Source organism: Engystomops pustulosus, chromosome 1, assembly GCF_040894005.1.
Source record: "Engystomops pustulosus chromosome 1, aEngPut4.maternal, whole genome shotgun sequence".
Taxonomy (NCBI): Eukaryota; Metazoa; Chordata; class Amphibia; order Anura; family Leptodactylidae; genus Engystomops; species Engystomops pustulosus.
In genome coordinates this window covers 272,980,058-273,007,819 of record NC_092411.1, presented here as the reverse complement: position 1 = coordinate 273,007,819, position 27,762 = coordinate 272,980,058, and the positions used below count along the sequence as shown (strand labels likewise).

Below are 27,762 nucleotides of genomic sequence, written 5' to 3'. Positions count from 1 at the left end.
GTCGTCAGCATCTCTGGCTTCTGATTGGATAGCTCTTGCGAGCAGTCGAAATTCAAATAGACACTGCAGCAGAGTAGTGGACGGAAGCGGAGAGCGAGCACAGGGTTAAATAGCGGCCCCGGACACGGCAGGTAACGTGTGGCGGAGGAGGTGTGCGGCTCCGGTGACCGGCCCGGGAGGGAGAGTGTGTGGTAGCCGGGTGTGCTGGTAATGGTCCTGCCGGGGGTGGGGGTTATGTGTATCCAGCCTGCACGTACTGTGTATACATGTAATGTATGTGCTGTAGTCATCTCTGTATCATATCATAATGCTAAGACTCATATATACCCGTGTATGTAATATGAAGCGCCCCTGTATGTGCTAACCCCTTGGTACTGAACAGGTTAACTCTGATTAGAGCAGTCAGGTGCTTGCACATAGGGCAGTGTTCACACAGTCCTGTGACTTCCACACTAGCCCTGGCTGCAGTTTCATGTCTTGGTCTCTACAGGGTTTCGTGCAGGTTATTCCTGTCTGTCCTGGTCCACTGGTGCCACTTACCTGCTATCCATCCTGTCTATAGGGGTAGGTGTAAGATTTCTGGGAGTCCAGTCCTCTGGAGTGCGCACTACCATGTGCATGCTTGGCCTGTGCTCTGGCTGTTTTTAGGGGACCTCTATGTTGCCTTCTAAGGTGCTGTCATGACTTAACCCTTTCAGGACCTGGCCCTTTTTTGTTTTTTTATTTCCATTTTTTACTCCCCATGATCAAAAATCCATAACTTTTTTATTTTTCCATGTATAGAGCTGTGTGAGGGCTTATTTTCTGCATAACAAATTGCACTTCATAGTGATGGTATTTAATATTCCATGCCGTGTACTAGGAAGCGGGGAAAAAAAATTCCAAATGCAGTGAAATTGGTAAAAAAAAAAACGCATTTGTGCCGCCTTCTTGTGGGCTTGGATCTTACGGATTTCACTGTGCGCCCCAAATGACATGTCTGCTTTATTCTTTGGGTCTGTGCGATTACGTTATGTTTTCATACATTTAAAAAAATTAAAACCTCCTGTACAAATTTTTTTTTTGGGATTTTGCCATCTTCTGGCGCTAATAACTTTTTTATACTTTGGTGTACGGAGCTGTGGGTGGTGTCGTTTTTTGCGGATTTTGATGACATTTACAATGTTATCAATTTTAGTACTGTTCGACCTTGTGATCACTTCTTATAGAATTTTTTAAATGACAAAAAAGTGCCATTTTCGACTTTGGGCACGATTTTCCGTTACGGGATTAAACACAGTGAAAAACCGTTATCATATTTTGATTGGGCATTTTCGGACGCGGCGATACCTGATGTGTTTTTTATGATTTTTATATACTGTATATGTGTGTGTGTATATGTATATATATATATATATTTTTTTTTCTGTTCTAGGGAAAGGGGGTGATTTGAGTTTTTAGGGTTTTTTATTATAATTTTTTTTTTTAAACTTTTTTTTTTTATTTTTAGTATTTTTCAGACTCCCTAGGGTACTTGAACCCTAGGTTGTCTGATCGATCCTACCATATACTGCCATACTACAGTATGGTAGTATATGTGTATTTTACTACTCATACATTGCATGGGTTAACCCGAAGTAGCCTCGGGTCTTCGCCGCAATCCTCGAAAAGATGGCGGCGCCGCAATCCTTTTGAAGCCGCCGGCAGCTTTGCTGGCGGCGATCAGCGGGAAAACACCCGCGCAGCAAAGACTTACCATGCAGCAAAGACTCGGCGCGTGAGCCCTCTCCATTCACCCGCGGCCGACCCGTGACGTGCTATTACGTCACGGGTTGTGAACGGGTTAAAGGGGATCTCCAGAGGTTGAAAAACATGGCTGCAACAGCGCCCTTTCTGACCATGGGTAGAGCGTGGTATTGCAACTAAGCTCCATTCATTTCTATACAGCTGAGCTGCAATAGCTGCACACACCATGGTCAGGTGTGGCACTGTTTTTGGAAGAAAGCAGCCATGTTTTTCCACCTCGGGAGAACCCCTTTAAGGCCCAGTTGTGCTTTATGTTTGAAAGAACCACATAGTTGTCTGCACCCTGTGTATGAGCCGACTATCTGAGCTGTAGGGCACAGACACGTTTATGTCCCATGTAAGCAGTGGGTGTGCAGACATCACACCGGGATGACCCGAGTATCTTGGTTTGTTTTGTGGTTCCTGTTTGGAGACAATCACTGGTGCAATACGTTCAGTTTAGCTGTACACGGACCTGCGGTCCTGTGTTATGGTGTGGCATCGGGCTATTTGGGGTCCCGTATTATGGTGAGGCATCTCTCCGGTGGTGACATCGGGCTATTTGGGGTCCCGCAATTTTCTCCTGATCGCTGAGGTCTGACTCCCAGTGATCTGTAACTCATCTCCTGCCCTGTGGATCATGAGACAACAACTTTTATAGTGCAGATGACCCAGCATGGATCTTCCAGCCTCACCCATTCATCCCCCACTGCAGGAATAAGGTCCAGCACTTGATTGGTGTTCTGTGTACAAATCCGCTGGAGCTGATGGCAGCATTGACCTTTCTCTTCGTAGTCGCTGGGAAGTGTGTGTGTGTGTGTGTGTGTGTGTGTGTGTGTGTGTGGCTGTGGCTGTGGCTGTGGCTGTGGCTGGCTGGGTACCCAGAAAAGTAATGATACTCTATTCTACCAATCGCTTTCTGGGTCCAATGATCCAGACTAGCAGCATTGTAAGGGTCAGTGATGCTGTAGGTTTGTTGATGTGATGTGGTTTGTGTAAACTCAGTCTAAAACTGTCTAAAGCAGAATTGTATATGAAAAGGGAGGGATTGGGTGCAGGTGGACATTGTTTTACTATGACTTTGCTTTTAGGTTGTATTTTAGTGATGGGGAACTATACATCACAAAACCCAGCACACCCCCTAGTACCATTGACTGCAAATGGATAGAATTTTGGCTCATCTGTGGTTTATATAATGTGTATTAATGCATTATCAATAGCCCCTCAATATCAGATTGATGCTGGTGAAGCACCCATAAACCCTATACAGGCGGTCCCCTACTTAAAGGGAACCTACCACCACAAATCTACCTATAAAGGTAGATTGGGTGGTAGGTGGATCAATGGGACGTGAGGATAGCCCTTTTAAGGGCTAATCCTCACGTCCCTGCACTTTTTTAATAACTTTAATTTGGTATTTATTCAAATTTACTTATGCGGCTACCAGGGCGTGGAGTAGCCGCATATGAGATTACACGAGGCGGCTACTCCACGCCCCGGTAGCCATTTTACCCCTCCTACTCACCCATCTTCGGCGCGCAGCTCCGCGTAGCTGCGCGCCCTCGTCCGGCGATCCTGCCGTCTGCGCATGCGCAGAAGAGCAGGCCCGCGCCTGTTTCGGAGTTGTGACCGCGCAGGCGCGGGCCTGCTCTTCTGCGCATGCGCAGACGGCAGGATCGCCGGACGAGGGCGCGCAGCTACGCGGAGCTGCGCGCCGAAGATGGGTGAGTAGGAGGGGTAAAATGGCTACCGGGGCGTGGAGTAGCCGCCTCGTGTAATCTCATATGCGGCTACTCCACGCCCTGGTAGCCGCATAAGTAAATTTGAATAAATACCAAATTAAAGTTATTAAAAAAGTGCAGGGACGTGAGGATTAGCCCTTAAAAGGGCTATCCTCACGTCCCATTGATCCACCTACCACCCAATCTACCTTTATAGGTAGATTTGTGGTGGTAGGTGCCCTTTTTTTTTTTTTTAAAAGATTTTATTTATGAATTTTTCATTTTTAAATTCAACAATAACACCTTAAAACATTAGACTACGGCGCAGCGTAGTAGTACTTAAAGGTAGCAAAACAGCATAGGCAAATATCGCAATCGGTCAAATGGCATTCTAGTAACAGAAATAGATGACCACAACAGTACATATACAGCATGTAAGCGCCGCAGTCGGAACTTAATGAACGAACATTCAGGCACCCATTCATGCAGACACACAAAGACAAGACACTAACAACACAATACACCATCCTCTTCGCATGGGGTTCGAGCCAGACAAAGGGATTTGTTTATGATAGTTACTTTACACCGTAGTGTTAGAGTTCATGTTCCATCTAGACCAAATAAATTCAAATTTTTGAGGGCATTGTCTGTTATTGTATACAGAGTAATACATAGGAATAACCTTATTGACCAGCGTTATCCATTTCTGCAGGGGAGGGGGGTCACGATCCTTCCAGGACATAATCACCACCTTACGCGCATAGTACAGAACGAGTCTAAAGAAGATCCTGTCATAATGGCCACCAATGACCTCATTTATTATTCCCAAAAGGCAAACCTTGGGGTTGGCTATATGGGGAAAGCCAAAATGACTGTTGAGGAAGGTTAGCACTTCTGTCCAAAAGGCACTGACCCTGGGACAGGCCCATACACAATGTAGGAAAGAACCACAGGCTCCCTGACATCTGAAGCAGTTATCGTCCTGTCTAGCCCCCATACGATGAAGTCTTACCGGGGTGTAATAAATTCTGTGGAGGAATTTTGTTTGTACTAGGAAATCCCTAGCGCTCACCACTGAATCAAAGTATGAGTGCTCAACTTCCCCCCATTCCTCTTCTGAGAGGTCTGGGATATCCTCCTTCCAGCGCACCTGAGCCCGATCAAATGGTCTAACTCCCTGTGCTTGCAGAACAGTGTACACTTGTGTGAGGGTTTTTGATAGATCAGGGGTTCCTAGCAGGGTTTCCAGTTTAGTGAATTCAGTGGACAGTTTAGTGGACCCAAACTGGGCCTTAAAGGCGTGCCTCAGTTGGGAGTAGTGAAAGGACGCCATGGGGGGCAGGGAAAATTTCTCCCGCAGTTCACTAAGAGAGAGTAGCTCAGAGTTCGAGGATAACAATTGACCTATGAACTTGACACCTGCAGCCCCCCACATCGTCCACCCAGGCAGGGAGAGAAGGTGTGGGAACCAAGGGTTTAACCAAATGGGAGATCTGGGAGACACTGGAGGGGGGGAGGAGGGGCTGACTAGCAATTGGGCTCTTCTCCAACATACAGCTACGGTACGCAAGGGAATTGGGATTGAGGCCGGGGATTTGTACCTATATAGAAGGTTCGTAAGAGCTTCATATGACCCCATCAGAGACCCGGCTAAAGCAGTAGCTGCATTCCCCCTATCTATGTCGATCCACCACTGTGCGTAGACAAGTTGGGATGCCAAATAGTAAAGGTATAAGTCAGGTGCCGCTAGTCCACCCCGGGATCTAGGAGCCTGTAGCACGGCCAGACTGAAACGTGGGCTGGTCCCTTGCCAATAAAAAGTTCTTAAAATACTGTCTATTCGTTTAAATATTAGTTTGGGAAGTAGTACCGGGCAGGAGTGAAGTAGATATAAGAATTTTGGTAGATAAATCATTTTAAAAATATTTATACGACCATATAGGGATATGGGTAATGTGGACCATGCTTGCAGCCGTTTCTCTGTGTCTGTTATCAGGGGGTCAATATTTAATGCAACATAATCCTGAACCCTGCGGGACACCCTAACCCCAAGATATCTGAAGCTAGATACCACCTGCAGGGGGATAGATAGATTAAGATTGGTATTTCCGGATAAAGGGAAGAGGACTGACTTATCCCAATTTACCCGTAGGCCTGAGATGGAACCAAATCTGTCAATTAGGGAAAGAAGGGACACTAGGGAAGCACCCACATCTCCCAGGTATACCAATGTGTCGTCTGCGTATAGCGAAACCTTCTCCATGATCGTCCCTCTTACCAATCCAACAATGTCATCGGAAAGGCGAATAGCCACAGCAAGGGGCTCAATGGCCAATGCAAAAAGTAACGGGGACAACGGGCAGCCCTGCCTGGTGCCCCGGCCCATGGGGAAGGGAGCAGACACATTCAGGTTAGTTCTGACCCTGGCTTTCGGACCCTGATATAAAAGCTGGACAAGGGCCAGGAATCTGGGGCCTATTCTCATTTTAGCCAGTAAGGCCCATAGATATGGCCACTCGACAGAGTCGAAGGCCTTGCAGTTGTCAAGTGATAGAACAAAGCCAGGATCAGGAGAGCCCGCAGCTGCTTCTATATTTAGGAATAGTCTCTGAATATTAATATCCGTTGCCCTGCCGGGCATGAAACCCGTCTGATCCGGATGCACCAGTGACAGAATCACCTTATTCAGTCTTGTTGATAAGATTTTGGCTAGGATTTTTACATCGGTGTTAAGGAGAGAAATAGGTCGATAGGAGTCAGGGAAAGAAGGGTCTTTCCCGGGCTTCGGGAGAACTACTATTAAAGCTTCTCTCATAGAGGAAGGCAGGGAGCCATGCTCCAGGGCTGTGTTAAAGACTTCAAGCAGCTTAGGGGCCAAGAATTCACATCTACTCCTATACCATTCTCCCCCCAACCCGTCTAAACCAGGTGTCTTACCTGTTGGAAGAGACTGAATAGCTAATTCCACCTCCTCTGCTGAGATGGGGGAGTCTAGTTCTAGAGATTGAGCAGGTGTTAAGCGCCACAAAGGGAGGTCATCCAAAAAGGCATCCATTTCGGCAGCCGTGGTAGATATGCTAGGACTGTACAGGGAAGAATAAAATTCCTTAAACACGTTATTTATGGAGGTAGGATCATGTACCAAGGCCCCATCCGCATCTGCTATAAAGGGGACCGAAGCACATGGTCGTTCCGCCCTGGAGAGGTATGCAAGTAACTTACCATTTTTGTCCCCAAATTCAAAAACTGAGGCTTCAGAAGCCAGAAGGCGTTTGCTAGTGCGTTCTTTGGCCAGAGCAAGGTGTTCCCGCTGCACCTGCGCCCAGGCCCTCTTATTGTCCCCACTGGGATTCTCTAGGTATCGTTTTTCAGCATCCCGTAGTATAGAGGTCAATCCTCTCTCCTTATCACCCAAAACCCTCCTATGCCCCGCCACCCCAGAGATGATCGCCCCCCTCGTAGAGGACTTGTATGAGTCCCATAGTAGCAATGGGTCTGGATGATCATGATGTGTTTCCCAAAATTCAGTATGATCTGTCTGCATTTTCATCTGCACTGTAGGGGAAGAGAGCCATGCAGGGTGTAGGCGCCAAATACGAGAATCACAGGGAGGGCCAATCAGTAGAGTGAGCAACACAGCGGAGTGGTCCGAGACACTACGGGGGCAGTGGAAGATAGATTCAACCATGGGGAGCACGTCAGGAGAGCCTAACGCCAGGTCTATTCGAGAAAACGTCCTGTGCACTGAGGAATAAAAGGTATACTCTTTTTCCAAAGGATATTTCCCCCTCCAGAGATCTTTCAGGCTAAGGGACATTATCCATTCATTTAATCGAGTTGATGCAGGGTCTACACCACTAGTGCGATCCAGAGATGGATCAGGCACCGCATTAAAATCCCCTATACATATTAATGGACCCGGGGGCATGGCTGCCAATTTATCTGTCAGTGCTTGTAATGGACCAGTATCAAAAGGAGGAGGGACGTACACTGAGGCAATGGTGAAGGAGGACCCCCATAAGGAGCAATGCAATACGACAAAGCGGCCAAAATGATCAATGGCCACCTGCAACACCTCTATTGGAAGGGATTTAGATACAAGTATAGAGACACCTCTTGCATACACTGAGTATGAGGAGTGGTAACCCCTAGCAACCCAGGCACGTTTTAGTGATAGAATTTTTTGTCCTGTAAGGTGCGTCTCCTGTATACAGACTATATGAGGAGACTGTTTTTTAATGGTATCTAAAATTATAGCTCTTTTAAATTTAGAATTTAGCCCTCTAACGTTCCAGCTCATTACTTTAATTGGCGCCATAAAAAAAATGAGGGGGGATATGGGTCTGGCTGGAGGGTTGGAGAATTGGAACCTGCAAAGAGAAGTGGAGAGGACATAGACACAAACAACCATGCGTACACACACACACCCAACTTTACCACAATAAACACATAAGAAAGCATTAACATATGCAAACCTGTATCCCAATTATACATTAGAAACAACCCCCTGTCTAACACTCTAACAACCGAAGTGCAGACCTATACCCTCGAACTATCTAACTACCAGGAACTGTGGTCCCTAACTAGGATAAACCCAAAAACTGCTTATCCCGGGAGCCTGACCCCTACAGTCAGGGGAATAGGAAGTAAATGACGGATAGCACTTATCGCTCAAGCACAGTATAGAGGGACTATCCCAACAGTTTACTAAGGGGGGGGGGGGGCGTAGGCACCCACCCTGAAGTATTGTGTGACATATCTGCATAGCTATATTAGAACTAGAACCCCAGTTATGACACTCAGGTCCTCATGACTAAGAGGGAAAACTTTGAGTACACTCCAGCCCCTGGTCAGGGAGGAGGGACTGCCCTAGCACTTCCAGGAGCCCTAGGGGCTGAGTCCACCCATTGCATGGCTTCGGACGGGGAGGTGAAAAACCGGGTCCTCTGACCGTCTATCACACGGAGACGTGCAGGAAAAATCATCGAGTATTTGTACCCCTTATCCCTTAGACGACTGCGAACCTCATTAAAATGGGTGCGCTGCTTCCGCACCGCAGCAGAAAAATCAGGGTAAAATGCTATTCTGCTATTACCCAAGAGGATCTCCCCTTTGCCTCTAACCGCTCGCAGGATTGCATCCCTATCCCTAAAATGTAGCAATCTGACCAGGAAAGGCCTAGGATTTCCCCCCGGAGGGCCAGGGCGAGATGGGACTCTATGGGCCCTTTCTACCGTGAAAAACTGGGAGAAAGTCTCTGCAGGAAGCAAGTCCTTCATCCATTTTTCAAAAAAGGCAACTGGATCGTGACCCTCAGCTTTCTCGGGGAGACCAACAACTCTTATATTGTTGCGCCTTAGGCGATTCTCAAAGTCATCCGCCCTGTCTGCGGCGGCAGCCATCTGACGTTGTAAATCAGAAATCTGAGCGGGCATTGGTCTCTGGACATCTTCAACATCAGAAATGCGGCGCTCCGTCTCGGTTATCCGCTCCTTAGCTTTATGGACGTCATGTCTCAGGATGACAAAGTCCTGGCGGAGTTCATCAACTTTGTTAACCAGCTTAGATTGGCAGGAGTTAATGGCCGCTAACACCTCAGCAAATTTCTTATCTAGCACATCAGATGGATCCATAGGGATGTACTCCGGATCGTCAGGTTGCAATGGGCTCTGAGAACCATCAAACATGGAGGGTGAGGGACCAGGAGACCCTTGAGGAGAGCTAGGCTGAGCACGTGAAAACCTGCCCAACTTCCTTGCCGCATTAGATTGTATTTGTGCTAAAACAGCTTGTGAGGTGGAACAAGCCTGGTTATCCAGGGGGTCCAGGGAATGGTACAGGGGGTCTCCAGGAACAGATTCGTCATCGGATGGCGGCGCGGAGGCTCCTGATGGCGCCTTACTTTGTTTAGCTGTTCTCCTCCTGTTGCCCATTATAGTATCTGTGTGAATTACAAGCATACAGCACCAGTATCCCAGTAAGCTTTCAAGGAGGATTGAATCAGACAGTCACTAAGGACTCAACAGGGTAGGCTGCAGAAGGTCTAAAACTGAGTTCTCTTTAGTATAGTGGAAGTTGCCCCTTCAGTGCCAGATAGTGATGGGGTCAGGGAGATCTCTACTGACCTGACAAGAATGGTCTAATGCAGGAGAGGCTCTGTGGCCAGGGGAGCAGACAGGCAGCCTACCTCTCAGCAGCAGCTGCTCCAGTGAGAGAGGACCCCGAGGCAGTGGATCTTGAGCCGTCCCTCAAAGTAACGGATGGCGGCAGCGTCTGGAAGGCAGGGGGAGGAAGTGTGCCCACTCCACAATGGCGCCGACGCGCCACTTGCCGCACACTCCACGCAGCAGAGCAGCGGCCGCCTTCAATCCCGGGCCAAAGGACCGACACTTCACCTGCCGCCGGGTCCCGGAAGGAGGTGCAGACGCTCAGGCAGCGCCTGTAGAGTAGGAGGAGGAGGCGCGCCAAATCTGCAATGGCGCCGGCTCACCACGTGTAGCACGCGCCACACCGCCGCGGCCGCCCCAATTCCTGGACGGGAGGCCCGAGAACACACCAAACGCCAGCACCGGGTCCTGGATTGCAGGGGCGCAGGCACAGGCAGCGGCAGGGTTCAGCCTTACGTGCTCCCCGACCTCTGGAACGGCGTCCGGACTCCGGGCCTGTCACCCCGTCACGGCTGGAGCTCCAAACGGCAGGTGCCACTCCGTCCCTCAGGTGCCAGGGAAGACTGTGCCAGGTGCCCAGGTGAGTACAGCCACGGATGGCTATCCGATTGTCAGGATGGAGGTCAGGATCCCGGGAGCCCGCCGGTATGCGTCCTCCTAGCTCGGCATTCGGCCACGCCCCCCGTAGGTGCCCTTTAAGAACACTCTACTTACATACGACCCCTAGTTACAAACGGACCTCTGGATGTTGGTAATTTATTGTCCTTTAGCCCTAGGCTACAATAATCAGCTGTAACAGTTATCACAGGTGTCTGTAATGAAGCTTTAGTGTTAATCCTGATTCTTATGACAACCCAATATTTTTAAAATCCAATTGTCACAGAGACCAAAAAAGTTCTGTCTGGGATTACAATGATAAAATATACAGTTCCGACTTACATACAAATTCAACTTAAGAACAAACCTACAGACCCTATCTTGTATGTAACCCGGGGACGGCCTGTATCAGCATTGTCTTAGTTGACACAGAGGGTAAAAGTAGAATTTGCTTGCGCTATGTCACTGTGTACTGTGATGAGGGGTCTCTCCTGTGGTATATGGGGTCCTGTACTATGGTGAGGAATCTCTTCTGTGTTGATTGTATGATTGTTGAATCTCTTCTTTATGACTTTTGGGTGATATTTGAGCTATCAATTCAATGATATTTCTGCACTGCTTGCTGTCAGTGGATGGAATCCTAAATGCCCAAGATACCGATTGAAGCAATGTACACTTCTCTCCTTTCAGTTGGGGATACTGGAGCTCTGTTTACATGAGGGGTGGGGGGTCTGTCATTCCCACCATCCCCTTAGGGTAGGTTTAGGTTGTCCTGGAGGTAGATAAAGTAGTTGTGTGTATTCACGTGTTTTGCTGACTCTGGTTCTCACTACGTCTTCTGTTCCCCCTCTAGAATGAGTCTACAGATACTAAATGACGAAAACTTTGGGAGCGACATAACAGCTGAGTCGTCTGACTTCCTGTTCACTCCTCCAGGCACCGGCAGACCGTCCATCCTGCGTCCCTCACAGAAAGACAATCTGCCTGCCAGCGCGCTGCCTAAGAGCATGAAGGTGAGGTCCAGCGGGGATAATGGTAGCTGTGCCCCGAGACGTCTCATTATCAAACCAAATGAGAGAGTCTTCCAGCCTCGCTGGCAGTGCACAGGAAGCGCTATTTATAGCCACATGTGTTTCTCATAGTCAACGTGTGATTGTGATGTGTGTGTGTGTATATATATATTTTTTTTAAGGTGACGTTTCAGACGCCGAGGAGGGACCCGCAGACTCGTAGGATCGTGACTCCCGCAGGGGCAAACAAGCAGGAGAATGTGTTCACACTGGACGACTGCGCTCAGGCACTGGAGCAGCTCAGCCTCTCCTCTGCCGGGTAAGTTTTATCTATAACGTATTGTGCCACTTTGTCTGTAATGTTCCTGTACTAACAGTAATCGGGTGTGAACTCGGTGTACATTTCTTCTATAGAAGGTGGGTGAGAGGAAGGCTACTTGGGTGAATTGGCGAGTAATAATACAAGTATTGTTGACACTTGGCTTCTTGTACTGTTGCATGTGGATGCAGGATGTGCACAGAACCCTTTCATGAGCCAGTTTTAATATGCAATTAATATTGTGTATGTCTAAGGTCTAGGCTAAAAAAAAATGATACTTTGTTTTTTGTTTTAAATCAGATTGAGCTGAACAAAACAATAATACAAACAATACCCCGTTTGGGGAAAACTTCCTTTCCAACCCCATCCTAGAATGGGTCTTGTCCGCAAATCCTGTCTTATGGGATAGCGTGGGCCCTTACATGCCCCAGCCCTTCAGCTCCCTTTCAACCATACCTAATCGCTTGTGCCCCCCGCCAAACTAATCCTTCCTCTCAGTACTGCTTGCAATAACAATTCTGGAGGGGCTCTGGTAACGCCCCCGGGAGATCTTATGACTAATTGGCATAATTTTACATTTTAGACAGGAGGCCATGGATAACAAAAATCAGATTACCTGGTTTATCAGGATGGAGTTTGATGTTAGATTTCCTGTTACAGGGGATGTCTCTAGTTAACAATCTCAGCAGTGAGACCCACACCAATCTGCTTGTCCTATTGATAGGGTGAAACTTAAAAAAAAAAAAAAAATCTTTAAACTGAACAGATATATATTAGTGTGTGTATATGATATTTTTTATGTAGCTCAGCATAGGTTCAATCAAAGCAACGATGTCGCTGATTCTCCTCCTGTTTCTGATACCTGTGGTGTACCCTCTGTTTCACTCCCATCATTCAAAACTAATGTCTGGGGTAACTGTAGGCTCCACCATTGGCACTTGTGACTCCAGCATGAGGTTGTTTATGGTTTTGCTGTGGTGATTCATGTATTGCCTTGCGCTTCCTGTCATTGTGTCATCTGGTGACATTTAGTCATGGGAAACTGAACTCAATGGATCATAAACTCCTCGAAAGTTAATGTTTTAAGTGGAGCTTTTCTTTAAGGAGTTGTTCACACTGGTTCTGACTTCTAATAGATGTCGCTGGTCTAAAACTGAGCTCATCTCCTGCTGATGTCGCAATGTACAGACGGTCCCCTACTTAAGAACACCTGTCTTACATACGACCCCTAGTTACAAACGGACCTCTGGATGTTGGTAATTTACTGTACTTTAGCCATAGGCTACAATAAACAGCTGTAACAGTTATCACAGGTGTCTGTAATGAAGATTTAGTGTAAACCCTGGTTCTAATGACAATCCAACATTTTTAAAATCCAATTGTCACAGAGGCCAAAAAATTCTGTCTGGGGTTACAATTATAAAGTATACGGTTCCGACTTGCATGCAAATTCAACTTAAGAACAAACCTACAGACCCTATCTTGTACGTAACCTGTACCTACAGATGTTAATGTGAAATTGATAAGTTGTTTTAACAAGTGTGGCTTTAACCTTTCTATGTATTGGTTATGTCCCCCTCTGGTGGTTTAGTCTCTCTCAGAACAGAGTTATCTGATGTCTTCCTCTTATTAATACTTCTTCTTCTCCCTCAGTCTGAACACTGAGCAGAGCAGTGTCCCCAGCTCCCTTCCTGAAGATGAGATTCCTCTGAAGAGCCTTGGAGCCTACACTGTTGACTTCGACAAGCTGGATGAAATCAATCCCTTCAAAAGCACAAAGATGATGATGAATTCACCTGTAAAATCCGAAACTCCGATCTGTGACATCATGGAGCCTCCACTATGTGACATTGCTGAGCCCCCTGCTGATTCGGAGGTGCCTATTGATGCCGTCCTTGCAGATCAAACTGTGGCTTTACTATCCACAAGCCTATTAAATCCAGATTCCCCAGTCACGGTACAGCTTGGTCTGGAAAGTGATGTAGTGCCCTGTAAAACCTCTCTAGATGATACTGTCCCACTGGAGGAGCCTAACCCCACACCTGAGGAGGTGTCCAATGTGGCAGCCGGTCCTGTTGAAGATGGGAGTAGTCCAAAAGCAGAGTCTCTTAGTGTTGAAAATGGAGCAGAACTAGTAGAAAATACTAATATAGATAACAATCCTTTACCACCCAATGCCCCAAATTCTCCACCGCTCCCTAAAGTCTCTTACAACTTTGACCTTGACCAAATAGATGCCATAGATCCCTTTAACACGGGAGGTTCAAAGTTGCAAAACTCTCCGAAGAAACCAGTGACCTCTGATGACACCAAAGGCGAACCCATGAAACTGGAGTTTGATTTTGGAGGTGGTGATGCTGCTGTCAAAAAGCCACCGCCCAAAAAGCTGGGCAAACGTCTCGGGGTTAAACCTGTAACCAAGAAACCAGCAGTGCCTAAGGAGGCCGCACCAACGAAACCTAAGGAACAGGATCCTCCCAAACCCCCCGCGCCTGAAGACGACATCATCGTGCCTAAAGCTTCTTACAACTTTGACTGGGACAAGTTTGATGATCCGAACTTTAATCCTTTCGGCAGTGGAGGGTCCAAAATTGCTGGTTCCCCCAAAGTGGTGAAACCTGTTGATGATGTGCCATGTGAGAAGGAGGAGGAAGGTCCAACCAAAACCGAGGTGGAGGAATCTATTGAGAAGGATCAGGATGAGAAATCTGTTACATCGGAAGACACTGAGAGGTAAGGAGGGTTTGTCAGTAGGGAGCTTGCTGATGGGTTTCAGTGGGGTCTCATAGGCATTAATGCCCCTCTGGAAAAAAAACATCAATAGTTGTGGCAACTACATTTTCGTATTAGAATGTTGATCGATTGGATTTAGTCGGGTTGATGTATTTGCAGCTGGGAAGGAATTTTCCTCCTTGTTCCAATTGGCATCAGCCTTTCCTGTCTTGGCAATGACCAATTAGCTATGGTCATGTACAAGAACCAGCACATGTGTAGTCACAGGCCCATTTCCTTCTATGGGTGAATTGGTTTGGACTGTCAGTGCATGCACTCATATACTAATACAGACAAAATTGACATCCATGAGCATGAGGGCCTATAGGATCTCCCGCTAGTTATAGGTTGGTCTTCCTATAGCAGTGATGGCGAACCTTTTAGAGACCGAGTGCCCAAACTACAACCAGAATCCACTTATTTATCATGAAGTGACAAAATGGCATTTCAAGCAGTAACTTATTGCTACCTGTTCTTCAACATCATTCAGTTTTATTGGCCCCCCTTAGGCCACCAATACATTTGAAAGAAGGTGGACAAATTCAGACCATCATTGTAGCTTCTCTCCAGGAAGAATGGTGGGTCCAGCATGAGGAACTCCAAAGATAATGCAGTTCTGTCAACACCTTCTCACTTTTCCTGCAGTTCCAAACAGCCAATGAAGTGTCATTTTAAAATGGCGCTGAGAGCAGCATCTTTTAAGTTGCTTGGGACTGCAGGAAGATTTGGTCCTGTTCGGTGAAATTGGGGCAATGGCCTGAGTGCCCACAGAGAGGGCCCTGAGTGCCACCTCTGGCACCCGTGCCATAGGTTCGCCACCACTGTCCTATAGGACCTGAATCTTTACTAAACCAAATTGTATTATATTGTGCCTGTTTTGGTTAAAATACTGGTGTACCCAATGTTGATTTTACTTTTCCTCTTGGGAAGTGACTACTATGAATGGCCTCTATCATGTGTCTACAAGCAGAATGGGTATGGCCGCATTATTTATACCTCTAAACTACCAGTCCTCTGAAATCCCCTGTAAAATCCGAAACTCCGATGTGTTACATCACTGAGCCCCCTGCTGATTTGGAGGGGCCTATTGATGCCGTCCTTGCAGATCCTTTTTTTTTTTTTTTTTTTCCCTCTTCCTGGAAAGCTCCTGTTTACATTCAGATATCTCCTCCAAAGTCATAGGCAAAATATGACTCTTCTACTTATTAGCTTGAGATGAGTTGCTTTTAGAAGCGATAGGGGCAGTGTCGCTTCAAATGTCCCTATAGCTAATGTCATTGTAAAGATGAAGATTCCTTCCACATTACATCAGGCTTGTGGCCTACAGAACCAAAGAGCTTCAAATAAAGATCCAATTTGACTCGCGGATCCATAATCCTAATGTGGTTTGAAAGTTAAAATTTTCTTTTTTTAGGCTGAACGCACACAATTTATGTGTACCCTGTGCAAATGGGCCCTTGTGTCTGCCAGGTCCCACAGACTGCACACCCTGTAGAGTCTGTGTATTGTACCAAAGTTCCTTCCTACTGGCTGTAGCCCTGGTATTGTATTAACTATTACAGTGCTGGTGCAGCAGTCTGGCAGTAACTGGGAAGTCCTTGTCTATGCTTTGGTATATTAAGGACTCTTTCTGTACAAGGCGTGCATGCTGACGTACGGTCCGGCTTCCACTGGGTGCGTTCAGCATTACAATGACTCCAGGACCAATGTTCTAGATGCTATAGAGGCCGGCACTTCCTGTGGTGTGGAGTTCACTAGTTGAGTTTGTGTGATGCTTTGTATATGTTACATTGAGTAAAACTTCTTCCTTCTTGTCTTTCCCAGACCTGAGCAATCCAACACACCGGCAGAGGAGCCCCCAGCTGTAAAGACAGATGATGTCACTGAAGAGAACAAGGTAAGAGGGGTATGGGGGGGGGGGGGGGGGTTACTCTATTTTGGTCTCTTACATGAGTGTAAAATTGTCTGCCCTATCGATGAGCACATCTGATCAGATATCAATCGGTTTTTCTCCTAGAGCGGCTTCTCTGTATCCTATTTTTATTATAGACCTAATCCCCTCTAATTGTACCTGTTACTTGTTAATGTAGCTTTGACAATTTAATTATTTGGCACTCTGTGGCCAACATATCAGCGCGAACGCTTGTTCATGTCCCGTGGTTAAAGAATTTAAAAAGTTATTCGAGAAAAAAAATACTCCCAAAGTCCGCAAAATGCACCAAATGATGTATATAATGTGAAAAGTTAAAATTATTACACAATCCTCACACATATAGTATCACTCTGTAACAGCCTGTAGAATAAAAATTGAACCTGATGAATGCTGTAAAGATTTAAAAAAAAAAAAAAAAAAAAACCCAAAAACTGTTAAACTCATCATGTGTGGGGTTTTTGTTTTGTTCCCCCCCCCCCTTGGGTTTTATTCTGAGAAATTTGGTAAGACATAAAGTATGGTATCCCTGTAATTGTATTGACCCATAAAATAAAAATAATATACGGTGAACACCAAAAAAAAGCCAGGTTACATAATTGATTCTTTTCTACTCCTCCACGCCCCAAAAAGTTTGCAACAATGGGCATTACCGACTCCAACATGGTCACTGGATATTGCATCTCAGCCCGCAAAAAAAAATTGCCCACACATGGCCACTAACAGAAAAAAATATATAATTTTATAGCCTACCAAAGGGTGGCAATGTCTATAGGACAAAACTGAAGCATGTGAGGGCCACATGTGGGACGTTTCTGTGCTCAAAATTTGCTATGCAATTTCTCTTAAGGTGGGGTTTTTCTTTATCTTTTGGAAATGTGTACTGATTTAATTACGATGATGATATCAAGGGGTTAACAATCTTCCTAAAAGCAGTTTCTGATAGTTTGAGTTGCAGATTTGAAAAATTGGTTGATATATTGGGGATCTCTAATTTCTTAATTATAAATCTTCAAATCTTGTTACTAACCTTAATGATCCCCAAAAAAAGTCCATTCTGAAATCTCCTTGAAACTACGGAAAACAGATGTTCGATATTTTTTTTAAGTCGTGTGACCTCAAAATACATTTTTGCAGAGATTTCAAAAAATTGTGACAATGTAACATAAACATAAGGGAAATGTTATTCAGCAACTTATTTAGGTGCTTAATCTATCTGCCTGATAAAAACAGATATTTTTTTAAATTTTGAAAAACTCGTTTTAGTATTGCATTTTATCAGACAAAATTTACCACTAAATGAAGTATATGTGATGAAAAAACTAACTTAAAATCGCTCACCCATCTCCACAGATTATTGGAATAGAAAAGTCATGCGCGGCTGTCTGCTCCATTAGTCTGATGTACCTCCATCGGACCCTTTCACAATCTGTGGGCGTCTCTGCACTGAGACCCCCACTGATCAGCAAGTTAGGCCCTAGCTTTTCTTTGTGGGGGAAAACCCCTTGAAGCTGCAAACTGTCTATGTCCTGAAGGGTTAAGTCACAAGAAACCAATTAAAAAAAATTTTTTTTTCTTTTGCAAAGTCTATAAACTTGGTGCCTAGAGATGCAATGGCGTCCAGTCCTGTTCGTCTATATGGGTGTTGCATTGATTCCAGTGGAAGTTTATGGCCCAACCTGGAGGAGAGGGTTGCTGGGGGGTTATTTTGTGGTATCCCTTTGTTATCGGAGGTCTCTGAGGGAACCCTTGTAACCGTTTTTAATAGGTTTTCCGATCTTAAAAAAAGCTTGCATATACCATCACTTTACATGATCATTTCAGTCTAATAACGTTACATAGACCTTATAGCGGTATCCTCATCTTATGTGATAAGCAATGGCTGCTCTCCTGCCGTGTCTTGTGTGATGGTGCGGTGCCGTTGGTTACACAAGTTGCCTGCAGACTTGCTCTGTGATGAGCAGTGATCTTCCGATGTCTTTGTACTAATATCTTATGTTCTCACACCAGGTTTATTGCGATGCAAAGCCCATCCCAGAAGAAATCCTGACCTCGCAGAATCCTGACATCCCAGAATCCAGTGCCTTGCCTATGGACCTGGGAGTACCGGATGTGGAGTTCACCGCTGACCTGCAGATGGACTTCAGACCGGCCGATGAGTTTGACTTCAAGCCGGCTGCAGACTGTGAGGAGACTCTGTTGTCTGGTGACTTGTACCTGTCTGGCGTATGACGTCTTGTAATAACTGGTTTATTGTTTTCTCTTAGTTGAAGGATTCGGACAACCCATAGAGATCGACTACCTGGAGAACTTTGGCTCCTCGTCAGTAAGTATTTTCCACCACATACAATCGCGCTGCAGTTGTGAATAATTGATGTCCTGTCCCATCTGATGTCTGGCAGCCCTGACATATGGGAATTTACTAGTCAACCTCCGCCCCTCCCTTTCTTTTGTCCTTTTTTTTTGTTTAGTTCAAGGAATCTGCTCTGCGCAAGCAATCACTCTACCTGAAATTTGATCCTTTGCTAAGAGAGTCTCCCAAGAAGAACGCCCCTGCAAGTGAGGGCCCATTGTGCGACCTGCCACTGCGCAGCAGGTAGGGGGCGCTCCAGGTGGTGGGTAGAGTCTGTAGTATGGTATGACGTTCTCTTATCACAGTACTTTGCTCTTTCAGTGCTGAGCTCTTTGGATCTTTACCTGAACCAACTTTTCCAGTTATCCCCTGTCTGGAAAATGAGGAAAAACCCAAAGGACTTGACCTCCTGGGGACATTTACTGTATCTGTAAGTAACACGATGCGTATCTGATAAGACAGTGACATGTGGTAATGGGAAAAAATTGTGGTTTTTATCCTGTTAAAGGGTTTGTCCAGAATTTAAAAATGATCCCATTTATGTAGGATTAGGGATAACCAAGCGATCAGTGGTGGTGTAACTGCTGGCACCCGTGCCAGAAAGAGGATAACTTTATCCCAAGTCTATAGGAGTAGCGGAATCCTGCACCCGCTCCACCAACTTCTACACCCATTATGGACAGCAGGATTTCTCTTCTCTATATTGTAGAGTCTTGTGATCGGTGGTGGTCCCAGCTGTCCCACCCTCGCTGATCACCTCATTATAATTTGTGCTGTAGATTTACTGGAGTTTCTGTGCAGCAAATTGATTGCACTTTAAAATGTTACTTATAACCCACAAATACCTTGCACCAGCTCAGGGTGATCTGATGCCGGGGCATAACTTCACTATTTGCAGAAACCGCTGTAGTCCATTAAAACAGTTTGATTCTTTATATTTCCCCCCCCCCCCTCATTCGGTTCACCAAAGGGGGGTTGAAATATAAAAAATACAATACAGCGATTTCTGCAAATGGGTATGTATGGTGCAAGGTATTTGTGTGTTAGTAGTGGCATTTTAACGTGGTAGGTTTCCTTTTAAGCTTTTCATAATGTTTTATTGGCTAAATTGTAATGTAACTGGTTCATCCTTTAATTGGTATAAAGGATTTTGGGCCATGGAAGGGTGCCCTAGCCTTTGATTTCCATGTGACCAGTCTTTCTATTGTATTTGTGGTCCATCCATGCAACTTGTATCTGCATCTGAATAGAGCAGTGGTCACACAAATGCACTGGTGCTACATGGACACTGGCTGCAATACCCATAGAGATGAATGGCGCAATGTTAGAAGACCTCAGTTACCACAGTTTCGGTCATACAGGAGTATAAGGGGCTGTATTTTTGTTATTGTGGGATCCTCAATAGTCAGATTCTCACATCTTGTATGGAAAGGATTGGGCTAAACTGTACTGGGAGAGATGCAGGTAAGGCTGTGACTCTTCCTCCGGGCTGTGATGACTCTTCCCTGGTTACCATAGTGGTGTATAGCTGTTTGGGTGCAGCCTCTCCTCCATGCTATCCAGTTACAGGCACAGCCGGCTCACTCCACTGCTGTGCTGCTTCTTCCACAGGACAGCGTTCCTTTAATCCCTGACCCCACCAACATTGTGCCGGCTCACGACCCCTTCCTGCTGCCGTCTGATGTGGGGGCAATCGTCGAGGTTCTCAAGTACAGTCAGAAAGATATGGACGCTGCCATAGCGCAAGTCAGGCTGGAGGTAAGTGGCTGCGTGCGATCTATAACCAACCTGCATTATCAACTCAGAATTGTAAAGTCTCAAATACTTCATTATGGGTTCATTATTTTATTTTTGACAATTCTCCCCAAATTGGAATTTGCCATTAGCCAAATTTCTAGTGTGTGTATACCACCTGTTGTATGTGTTCACTCCAAGATTCAACCTTTTCCTGTAGTTATGCAACTTTTTTTTTTTTTTTTTTTTGTGCAAAAATGGGAAGGTGTATTGAACTTTTGGGAGGTAGCTGGACTTGAAGTTAGGTCAGCTTTTCTATTTTGACACTTTGGTGTGAATAGATAATTCTGCCGTCCACTTTACAACTGTGTTACGGCCGCTCCGTCAATTTACAACCTAAGGCGCAACATATCAAAAAGCGTGCTGTCTCTCCCTTCTGCAAGAGACCATTTTGTCAATTCCAGGAGCGGAAATTTTGTGTATTTCCATTGAATACCTCAAGTCTTTTCATCACGTTCCTGAAAAGGCAAGATTTCAAGCAATTGCTTCTGCTTCCAAAGCATTAATTTTAATTTATGCAATGGAGTCAGAAGGCCTCTAGAGCGTGGTGGGGATCCATGCTGTGGATTCACAGGCTGTTATGCTTTGCAGAAGCCCCACTTTGTAAAATACAGTGTAACAGCCTATGAAGCTACAGCATGCAAGAGCTCTGGTAACATACCCCCCTTCTCTAGAGACCTTCAGGCTCATAAGCACAATGATTTAAGAAGGAAGGAGACCATGGATCAATGTAGTGACTGTTGTATTCATCTTGTATTTATTAAGTGACCCTGATTTTTGATGGTAATGACCTTAATGTTTGGCAGCAACCAGAGACCCCCTTTTACCATGTATACAGTATGTCGCCTTTCTATATACTGTAGTTCTAGACACAATTTAATCAATTTGCTTACCCAAAAGATCACTTCTGGAAAAAATGTTTTTGTTTTTTTTTTTTCTTTTTTAATAATTTTTTTTTTTTTTTTTTTTTTGAGACTCAATTTGTCGTGTGTGTTTCTCTCTTCCTCTCCCCCACTTACACAGGTTCAAGAAAAAGAGTTGGAAGTTTTGGATTGGAAAAATAAGCACGATAAACTTTATTTGGAATATATTGAGATGGGGTAAGTGTAGGAGCTGGGCAGAGCTCTGACCTCTTGTGGGTGTCAAGAAGTTGAAAATGAGGCACAAACCTGTTAATTTGGAGTATAATAATAATATTTTTTCTCCCCCCCCCCCCCCCCCCTAAATTTTAGGAAAATTATTGCAGAGTTTGAAAGCACGATCACACAGATGCTGGGTAAGTGTGTATTGTCTTCATTTATCCTGTGGATGGATCATATCTGTGCTGTACTGCTATGGAGGTGGGAAGCCTCTTCTGTAAAGCCCTGTTCACACGTGTCGGTGGTTTCTATTACAAGCTGTTTTATGAGATGGTATTTAAGACGAGGTGAGGGAGGTCTTCTATGAACCTCCAGTTGGTTACCCATAGACTGTATTGTACATTCCATTATGTTTTGGTGGGATAGGTGCTCTGTGAAGGTTGGTCCCTGAGGTGCTAACAGCCAAGGAAGACTCCTGGTACTGCAGCTCAACCTCATGTGGTGACCAGGTTCAAGACATTGGGGCAGATTTATCAAGCTGTCTGAATGTCGGAATATTTCTAGTTGCCCATGGCAACCAATCACAGCTCCCCTTTAAAATATTCATGAGCACTGGTAAAATGAAAGCTGAGCTGTGATTGGTTGCCACGGGCAACTAGAAATATTCTGACTTCAGACCGCTTGATAAATCTGCCCCATTGTCAAATCTTATTGTTGGGTTTTACTATGAGAATCCGAACGTCCTGGGCAACGCTTTCAATTTTGGGGCTTTATATGAGCTCTAGGAACCACTGTGTCCAGTCATTGAGGTGTATGGGGGGTCTTCACATCAGGTGCCTTACATTGTGGCACAATCCATATTTCTATCTTGGCATCATGAATAGTTGATCCTGCAGCTTTACTTTCTGTAGGGTTTGCATTATTTTTGTAACCTCTAATCCCTTCTAAAGAGGATTCACAAAGACAGAAGGAACTGGCCAAACTAGAGCTCCAGAAGGTAATCCAGGAGAAGCAGCAGGTGCAGGTGGACCTCAACTCCATGGAAAAATCCTTCTCCGAGATGTTCAAGAGGTTTGAGAAGCAGAAGGATGTACTGGAAGGATATCGCAAGGTAAGGAGGATGTCCTGGTGATGGTCTAGGGTCAGGTCATAACATTGCATCATAAATGTCATGCCATAAGACTTTAGCCAAAATATAATGGTGTACCAGGATTTAGTAGGATTCTTGTTTTTTAAAAATATACCTAAAATTACAGTAACCTAACTTACTTGGTTGCAGAATGATCAATGGACAGATATCTTGAATTAGTTGTACATTAGGTAGATCTTCATTGATATTCAGCTAAGTTTGGGTTAACTGGAATAAGAATGACCCATTCCAGTCAACCCAGATTTAGTAGGATTCTGCTGACTTATGCCATTCCCTGCAGTTTCTTACACTGGAATGGCATAAGCTTGGGTGCACAATGGTCTGTGCCTCCAGGGCAGTAACAACCTGAGGACTGAATTGTCTCTCTAACAATGGATGTTACGTGTAATGTGGCTGTACAGCCGGGGGAGTGCAGATATCACTGACTGACCTGAGATCTCCTCCTTTCTCAATGCTTCTGTGTTGCAGAATGAGGAGGCCCTGAAGAAATGCGTAGAAGATTATCTGGCCAGGATAAAGAAAGAAGAGCAGCGCTATCAGGCACTCAAGGCACATGCCGAGGAGAAGCTCAACCGGTACGTCAGGGCGGCCACACTGACGTGTACACTACTTGGGCTAGGGTTTCATTGTAAACTAAAGTCTCCACATGTGCTCCATGTATATACTCGTGTATAAGCCGAGGCCCCTAATTTTGCCACAAAAACCTGGTTAAACCTATATATTTTTTACTCGAGTATAAGCCAAGTTTGGGTTTTCAACACTTTTTTTTTTTGTGCTGAAAAACTAGGCTTATACTCGAGTATATAATGTATATTGCATTTTTTATGTACATGCAGCATTCTATTGCCAACTGTAACTTTTTGGCTGCTTTTAGACAAACTTATGCCTGCATGGCTACGGCCGGGCATACATCTGCCGCGACGGAGAGGTGGTGGGTTGTCTTCTCACCTCTCCATAGACATGCACAGCATACGGGGAAACATAAGACACCGTATCGCTCCTGTTCAATATGACACAAGGTAAAAAGGTTTAGGAGATATAGGCATTTGAAGTGTGTCCCCCTCCAGCCGGTCAGCTGAAGACTGGATTTAGAAGAAGCTGCAGGAAAGACTCGCTTTTCAGAATTGTAGAAGTACATGCACCCTCTGCATCTGTAGCTAAACAGGGAAAGGGGGATGGAATAAAGCTGTACATAATTGGAACATAGTTTGGTAAAAGTTGTGGGTGTTTTTTTTTTTTTTTTTTCTGGAAATATAACAAAGTTTACATTTTTTTAAAGTTGTTAATTGACTACAGATGTGAAAAAAGTCTCACGTGTCACAAAGTGACCTCTTTTCAGCATATGCGTTTGTTTGTGTAATTCAAAGTTATCCAAATTTCCAATATGGGCCAACTCTGCATAATTTTTTTTTTTTTTTTTTTTTTCCTGCTTGCTGTCACTCAATATGAAGTTTCACTGTACGCTTCCTGTGGATAGAAATCTGTCCCTGGTCATGTGGTGTCACACAAGTGCTCAGCTCATTATAGCCGAGTAATTGGACTTGTGTGATGTCACATGACTAGTAGGTAAACAATGAAGCTTCCTCTAGAATGACAACAAGCAGAGATCTAAAAAATGGCGAGGAACTGATACAATAAGAAGATTGGAAAATTGGTGTAATGAAATGTTATACAATTATTTGCTGAAAATGGATATCCTCAAGTATAACTGAATCTGATGTTGAGACTGGGCCGCTACAGTCCTAAACGTGGTGTTGTAGGGCCCAGTGTCATTACCACTACCTCTCACGATCTGTAGATTGCATTTCAACCTTTTTCTTTTTATAGGATGTATTGTACACATTGGTCTTTGACCTTTCCCCGTGCAGTGTGGGATTTGTTTTCATTCTTGTCTATCTTCTATAGGGCTAATGAAGAAATTGCCCAAGTGCGAAGCAAAGCCAAAGCGGAAGCCACGGCTCTCCAGGCCACGTTGCGTAAAGAGCAGATGAAGATTCAGTCACTAGAACGGAGTATAGAACAAAAGGTGGGACGGTGCTGGTCTCTATACGAGTGACTCTGACTAGATCTCAGAACACGCAACTAGTTTGTCCCCCTTATAGCCAGTGTGGGGTTTGGGTAGTGCGTGGCTGTAGATGCTCAGACACAGTGGGCAGCAGCTATTGCAGCATGAACTATGGCTCCAGTGTGTCAGAGGGTAATAACATAGGAAATTTCTTATACTAATCCCCCTATTCATGAGTCTAGGTTACCCTGGTATATGGCTTCCAAAATGAATTCACACTTGGCCTGTCCAGATTTGCAGCGAGGCTAAGTTGCGGTAGACCGTTTCACACATCTATTAGGCATTTTCTTGGTGTTGAGCTTGCCTCATTGCCAGTCTCTTTAGTAATACAGACCTGATGACAGGTGTCCTTTAGTCCTCTCACCACTACCTGTTGGAGCAGCTCACAAGGATCCCATCCCAGCCTTTATCTAGTCATTTCATACATTAATCATTGTAAAATCACCTATTCTTTATTATGTAAATGAGGCAGGTCACAGGCAGTGATATCACCCCTGTTTCCCCTCCCATCTCCTCCCCCTGCTGTCTGTGTGTAATGTATAGTAAAGCATAGTTAGTGTATCTGCTGACATGTGTAGCTGATGTCTGAGTATCACAAGTATCTGACATGTTCTGCTATACACATGGCTGCCTGCAGCCGTTGTATCTCTCCTGCACGCATGCCAGCACCAGGAAGCACATGTAGCAGCCATCACAGCATTACACAGGCTGTCAGTCAAGCGCTGGGGGTATGGCTGTGCCTCCCACTCATGAATAAGCTGGACAGCTTGAATATGCTAATGCCTCATTGGACATTTCACAGGTCATTTGCATACAGCTTTAGGACCTCATTGCTTAGGTTTACAGGCATGTAAAGGGACAATGAAGGGATACAGACAATGCTTTCTAATGGTAGTTTATGAAAATCTAGATTAGAGGGGTTATTTTGGATGACGGGTTCTCTTTAAAGAGGACCTGTCACCGTGAAAAAAAAAAAAGGCACCAGGAGCTGCTTGCTAAAGTAAGCGGCCCCTAGTGGTAAAACAGAAGCAGCAGTGTTAGTGATAGCATTACCGGAAACCTCTAACGCTTACAAACACTGCTGCGCTGTACAATACAAATGCTGGATCGCTCTGAAAAGTGGTCCGGTGTATTCATGAGGGGGGCCGGGATTAGGGGAAGTGACGCGCAGTAGTCACTGCTGGCCTATGGAGTGAGCGGGGTGGTCCGGGGAAGAGGCAGTGCAGTACAGCTTTCCGAGCGGTCCGGCGTTTCTAATGTACAGCGCGGCAGTGTTTGTTAGCGTTATCGGAAACCTCTGTTAACGCTATCAGTGTAACACTGCTGCATTTGTGTTAGCACTAGGAGCTGCTTACTTTAGTAAGCAGCTCCTAGTGCAGTTTTTTTCAGGGTGACAGGTCCTCTTTAAATTGACCTTGCCCTTGTCAGCCCATTGTTTGTGATGTGCATAAGGCTTAAAGGACACCTGTCATCAGGTCTGTGTCACTAGTCCTGTCACCTCTACCTGTTGGAGCAGCTCACAAGGATCCCATCCCAGCCTTTATCTAGTTATTTCATACATTAATCATTCTGAAATAATTGATTCTGTTAACACTCCAAAATGTTAAAAGGTCGATACGCAACTTGCAGTTGACGTCAAAAGCACGCATGTAATAACAATAATACTCACACATGATGATATTCTTAAAGGACACCTGTCATCAGGTCTGTGTCCTGTCACCTCTACCTGTTGGAGCAGCTCACAAGGATCCCATCCCAGCCTTTATCTAGTTATTTCATACATTATTCATTGTAAAATCATCTATTCTTTATTATGTAAATGAGGCTGGTCACATGGTCAGAGGCAGTGATGTCACCCCTGTTCCCCATGCCCTCTCCTCCCCCTGCTCATGTCTGTGTGTAATGTATAGTAAAGCATTGCTGGTGTGTGTGCTGCATCTGCTGACATGCTGCATCCTCCTAATATACAGGTGAGAGACACAGACATCAGCTACACATGAATCTGACATGTTCTGCTGTAACATGGCTGCCTGGAGCTGCTGTATCTCTCCTATACACACACACATGCACACACAGGCTGCAGGGGGTGTGGCCCCAGCACCAGGAAGCACATCATTATACAGCCTCACATCATTATACAGGCTGTCAGTCATGCACTGGGGGTGTGGCTGTGCCTCCCACTCATGAATAGAGTGGACAGCTTGAATATGCTGATGCTTCATTGGACATTTCACAGGTCATTTGCATACAGCTTTAGGACCTCATTGCTTAGTTTTACAGGCATGTAGAGGGACAATGCCTTGGTTGAACTTGAAGGACAAGTGTCTTTTTTTTTTTTTTTTTTTTCCAACTGTATAAACTATGAATGAAGGGATAGAGGCAATGCTCTCTAATGGCAGTTTATGAAACTATATTTAGTTAAGGGGGTTATTTTGCATGATGGGTTCTCTTTAAGACTCTCTATTGTGGGTTGGGATTACAAAGCAGATGCCAATTGAAGACTCCTATGCAGTGGATGTGGCGACCATTGCCAGACTCTCTGTTGCTGTGTAACATCCCCTGGTGTCTCTAGGTCTGGAAGTTGTGCTTTTTAGCCCATGTCATCTTAAATAAATATAATTTTTTTTTTTTTTTTTCCAGACAAAAGAAAACGAGGAGCTTACCATAATATGCGACGACCTGATCCTAAAGATGGAGAAGATCTGATCCGCTGCTCCTGTACTTTGTATATTTTTATTTGTATCACTGTTGCGTCTCTTTATATGTTTCTAATGGACTAATAAATAGATTAATTTAACTTATTATCATTTATCAGGGACCATCTCCTTACCGTCGGGTTTTAAATATTTTAGGGTTTGACGGTTGTGACCCCCTGGAGAGTGCAGCTTCTGATGTCAAAGGGGTTGTCCACGTTCAGCACAAGTTTGATATGGCTTGTGTAAGGATAAGTTATACGGATGCTTTCTATAGCAGGACAGCAAGCGGAGATCTAGAAAACTGTCAAGAATTGATAAAGTATGTTGAAAAATTTGTAGAACTTT

At 45.0% G+C, this 27,762-nt stretch overlaps 1 protein-coding gene across 1 annotated transcript; it reads left to right on the top strand.

Moving 5' to 3' along the window:
- Positions 1-27: 27 nt before the first annotated feature.
- On the top strand, positions 28-27,518 carry TACC3 (transforming acidic coiled-coil containing protein 3). The gene is made up of 16 exons (XM_072126223.1): positions 28-131; positions 11,103-11,262; positions 11,442-11,578; positions 13,232-14,311; positions 16,175-16,247; positions 18,291-18,465; positions 18,548-18,606; positions 18,752-18,876; positions 18,955-19,063; positions 20,245-20,391; positions 21,451-21,527; positions 21,660-21,703; positions 22,457-22,617; positions 23,125-23,231; positions 24,562-24,682; positions 27,362-27,518. The coding sequence occupies exons 2-16, from the start codon at positions 11,104-11,106 to the stop codon at positions 27,425-27,427; spliced, it is 2,640 nt and encodes an 879-aa protein (XP_071982324.1). The 5' UTR covers positions 28-131; position 11,103; the 3' UTR covers positions 27,428-27,518.
- Positions 27,519-27,762: the final 244 nt, after the last annotated feature.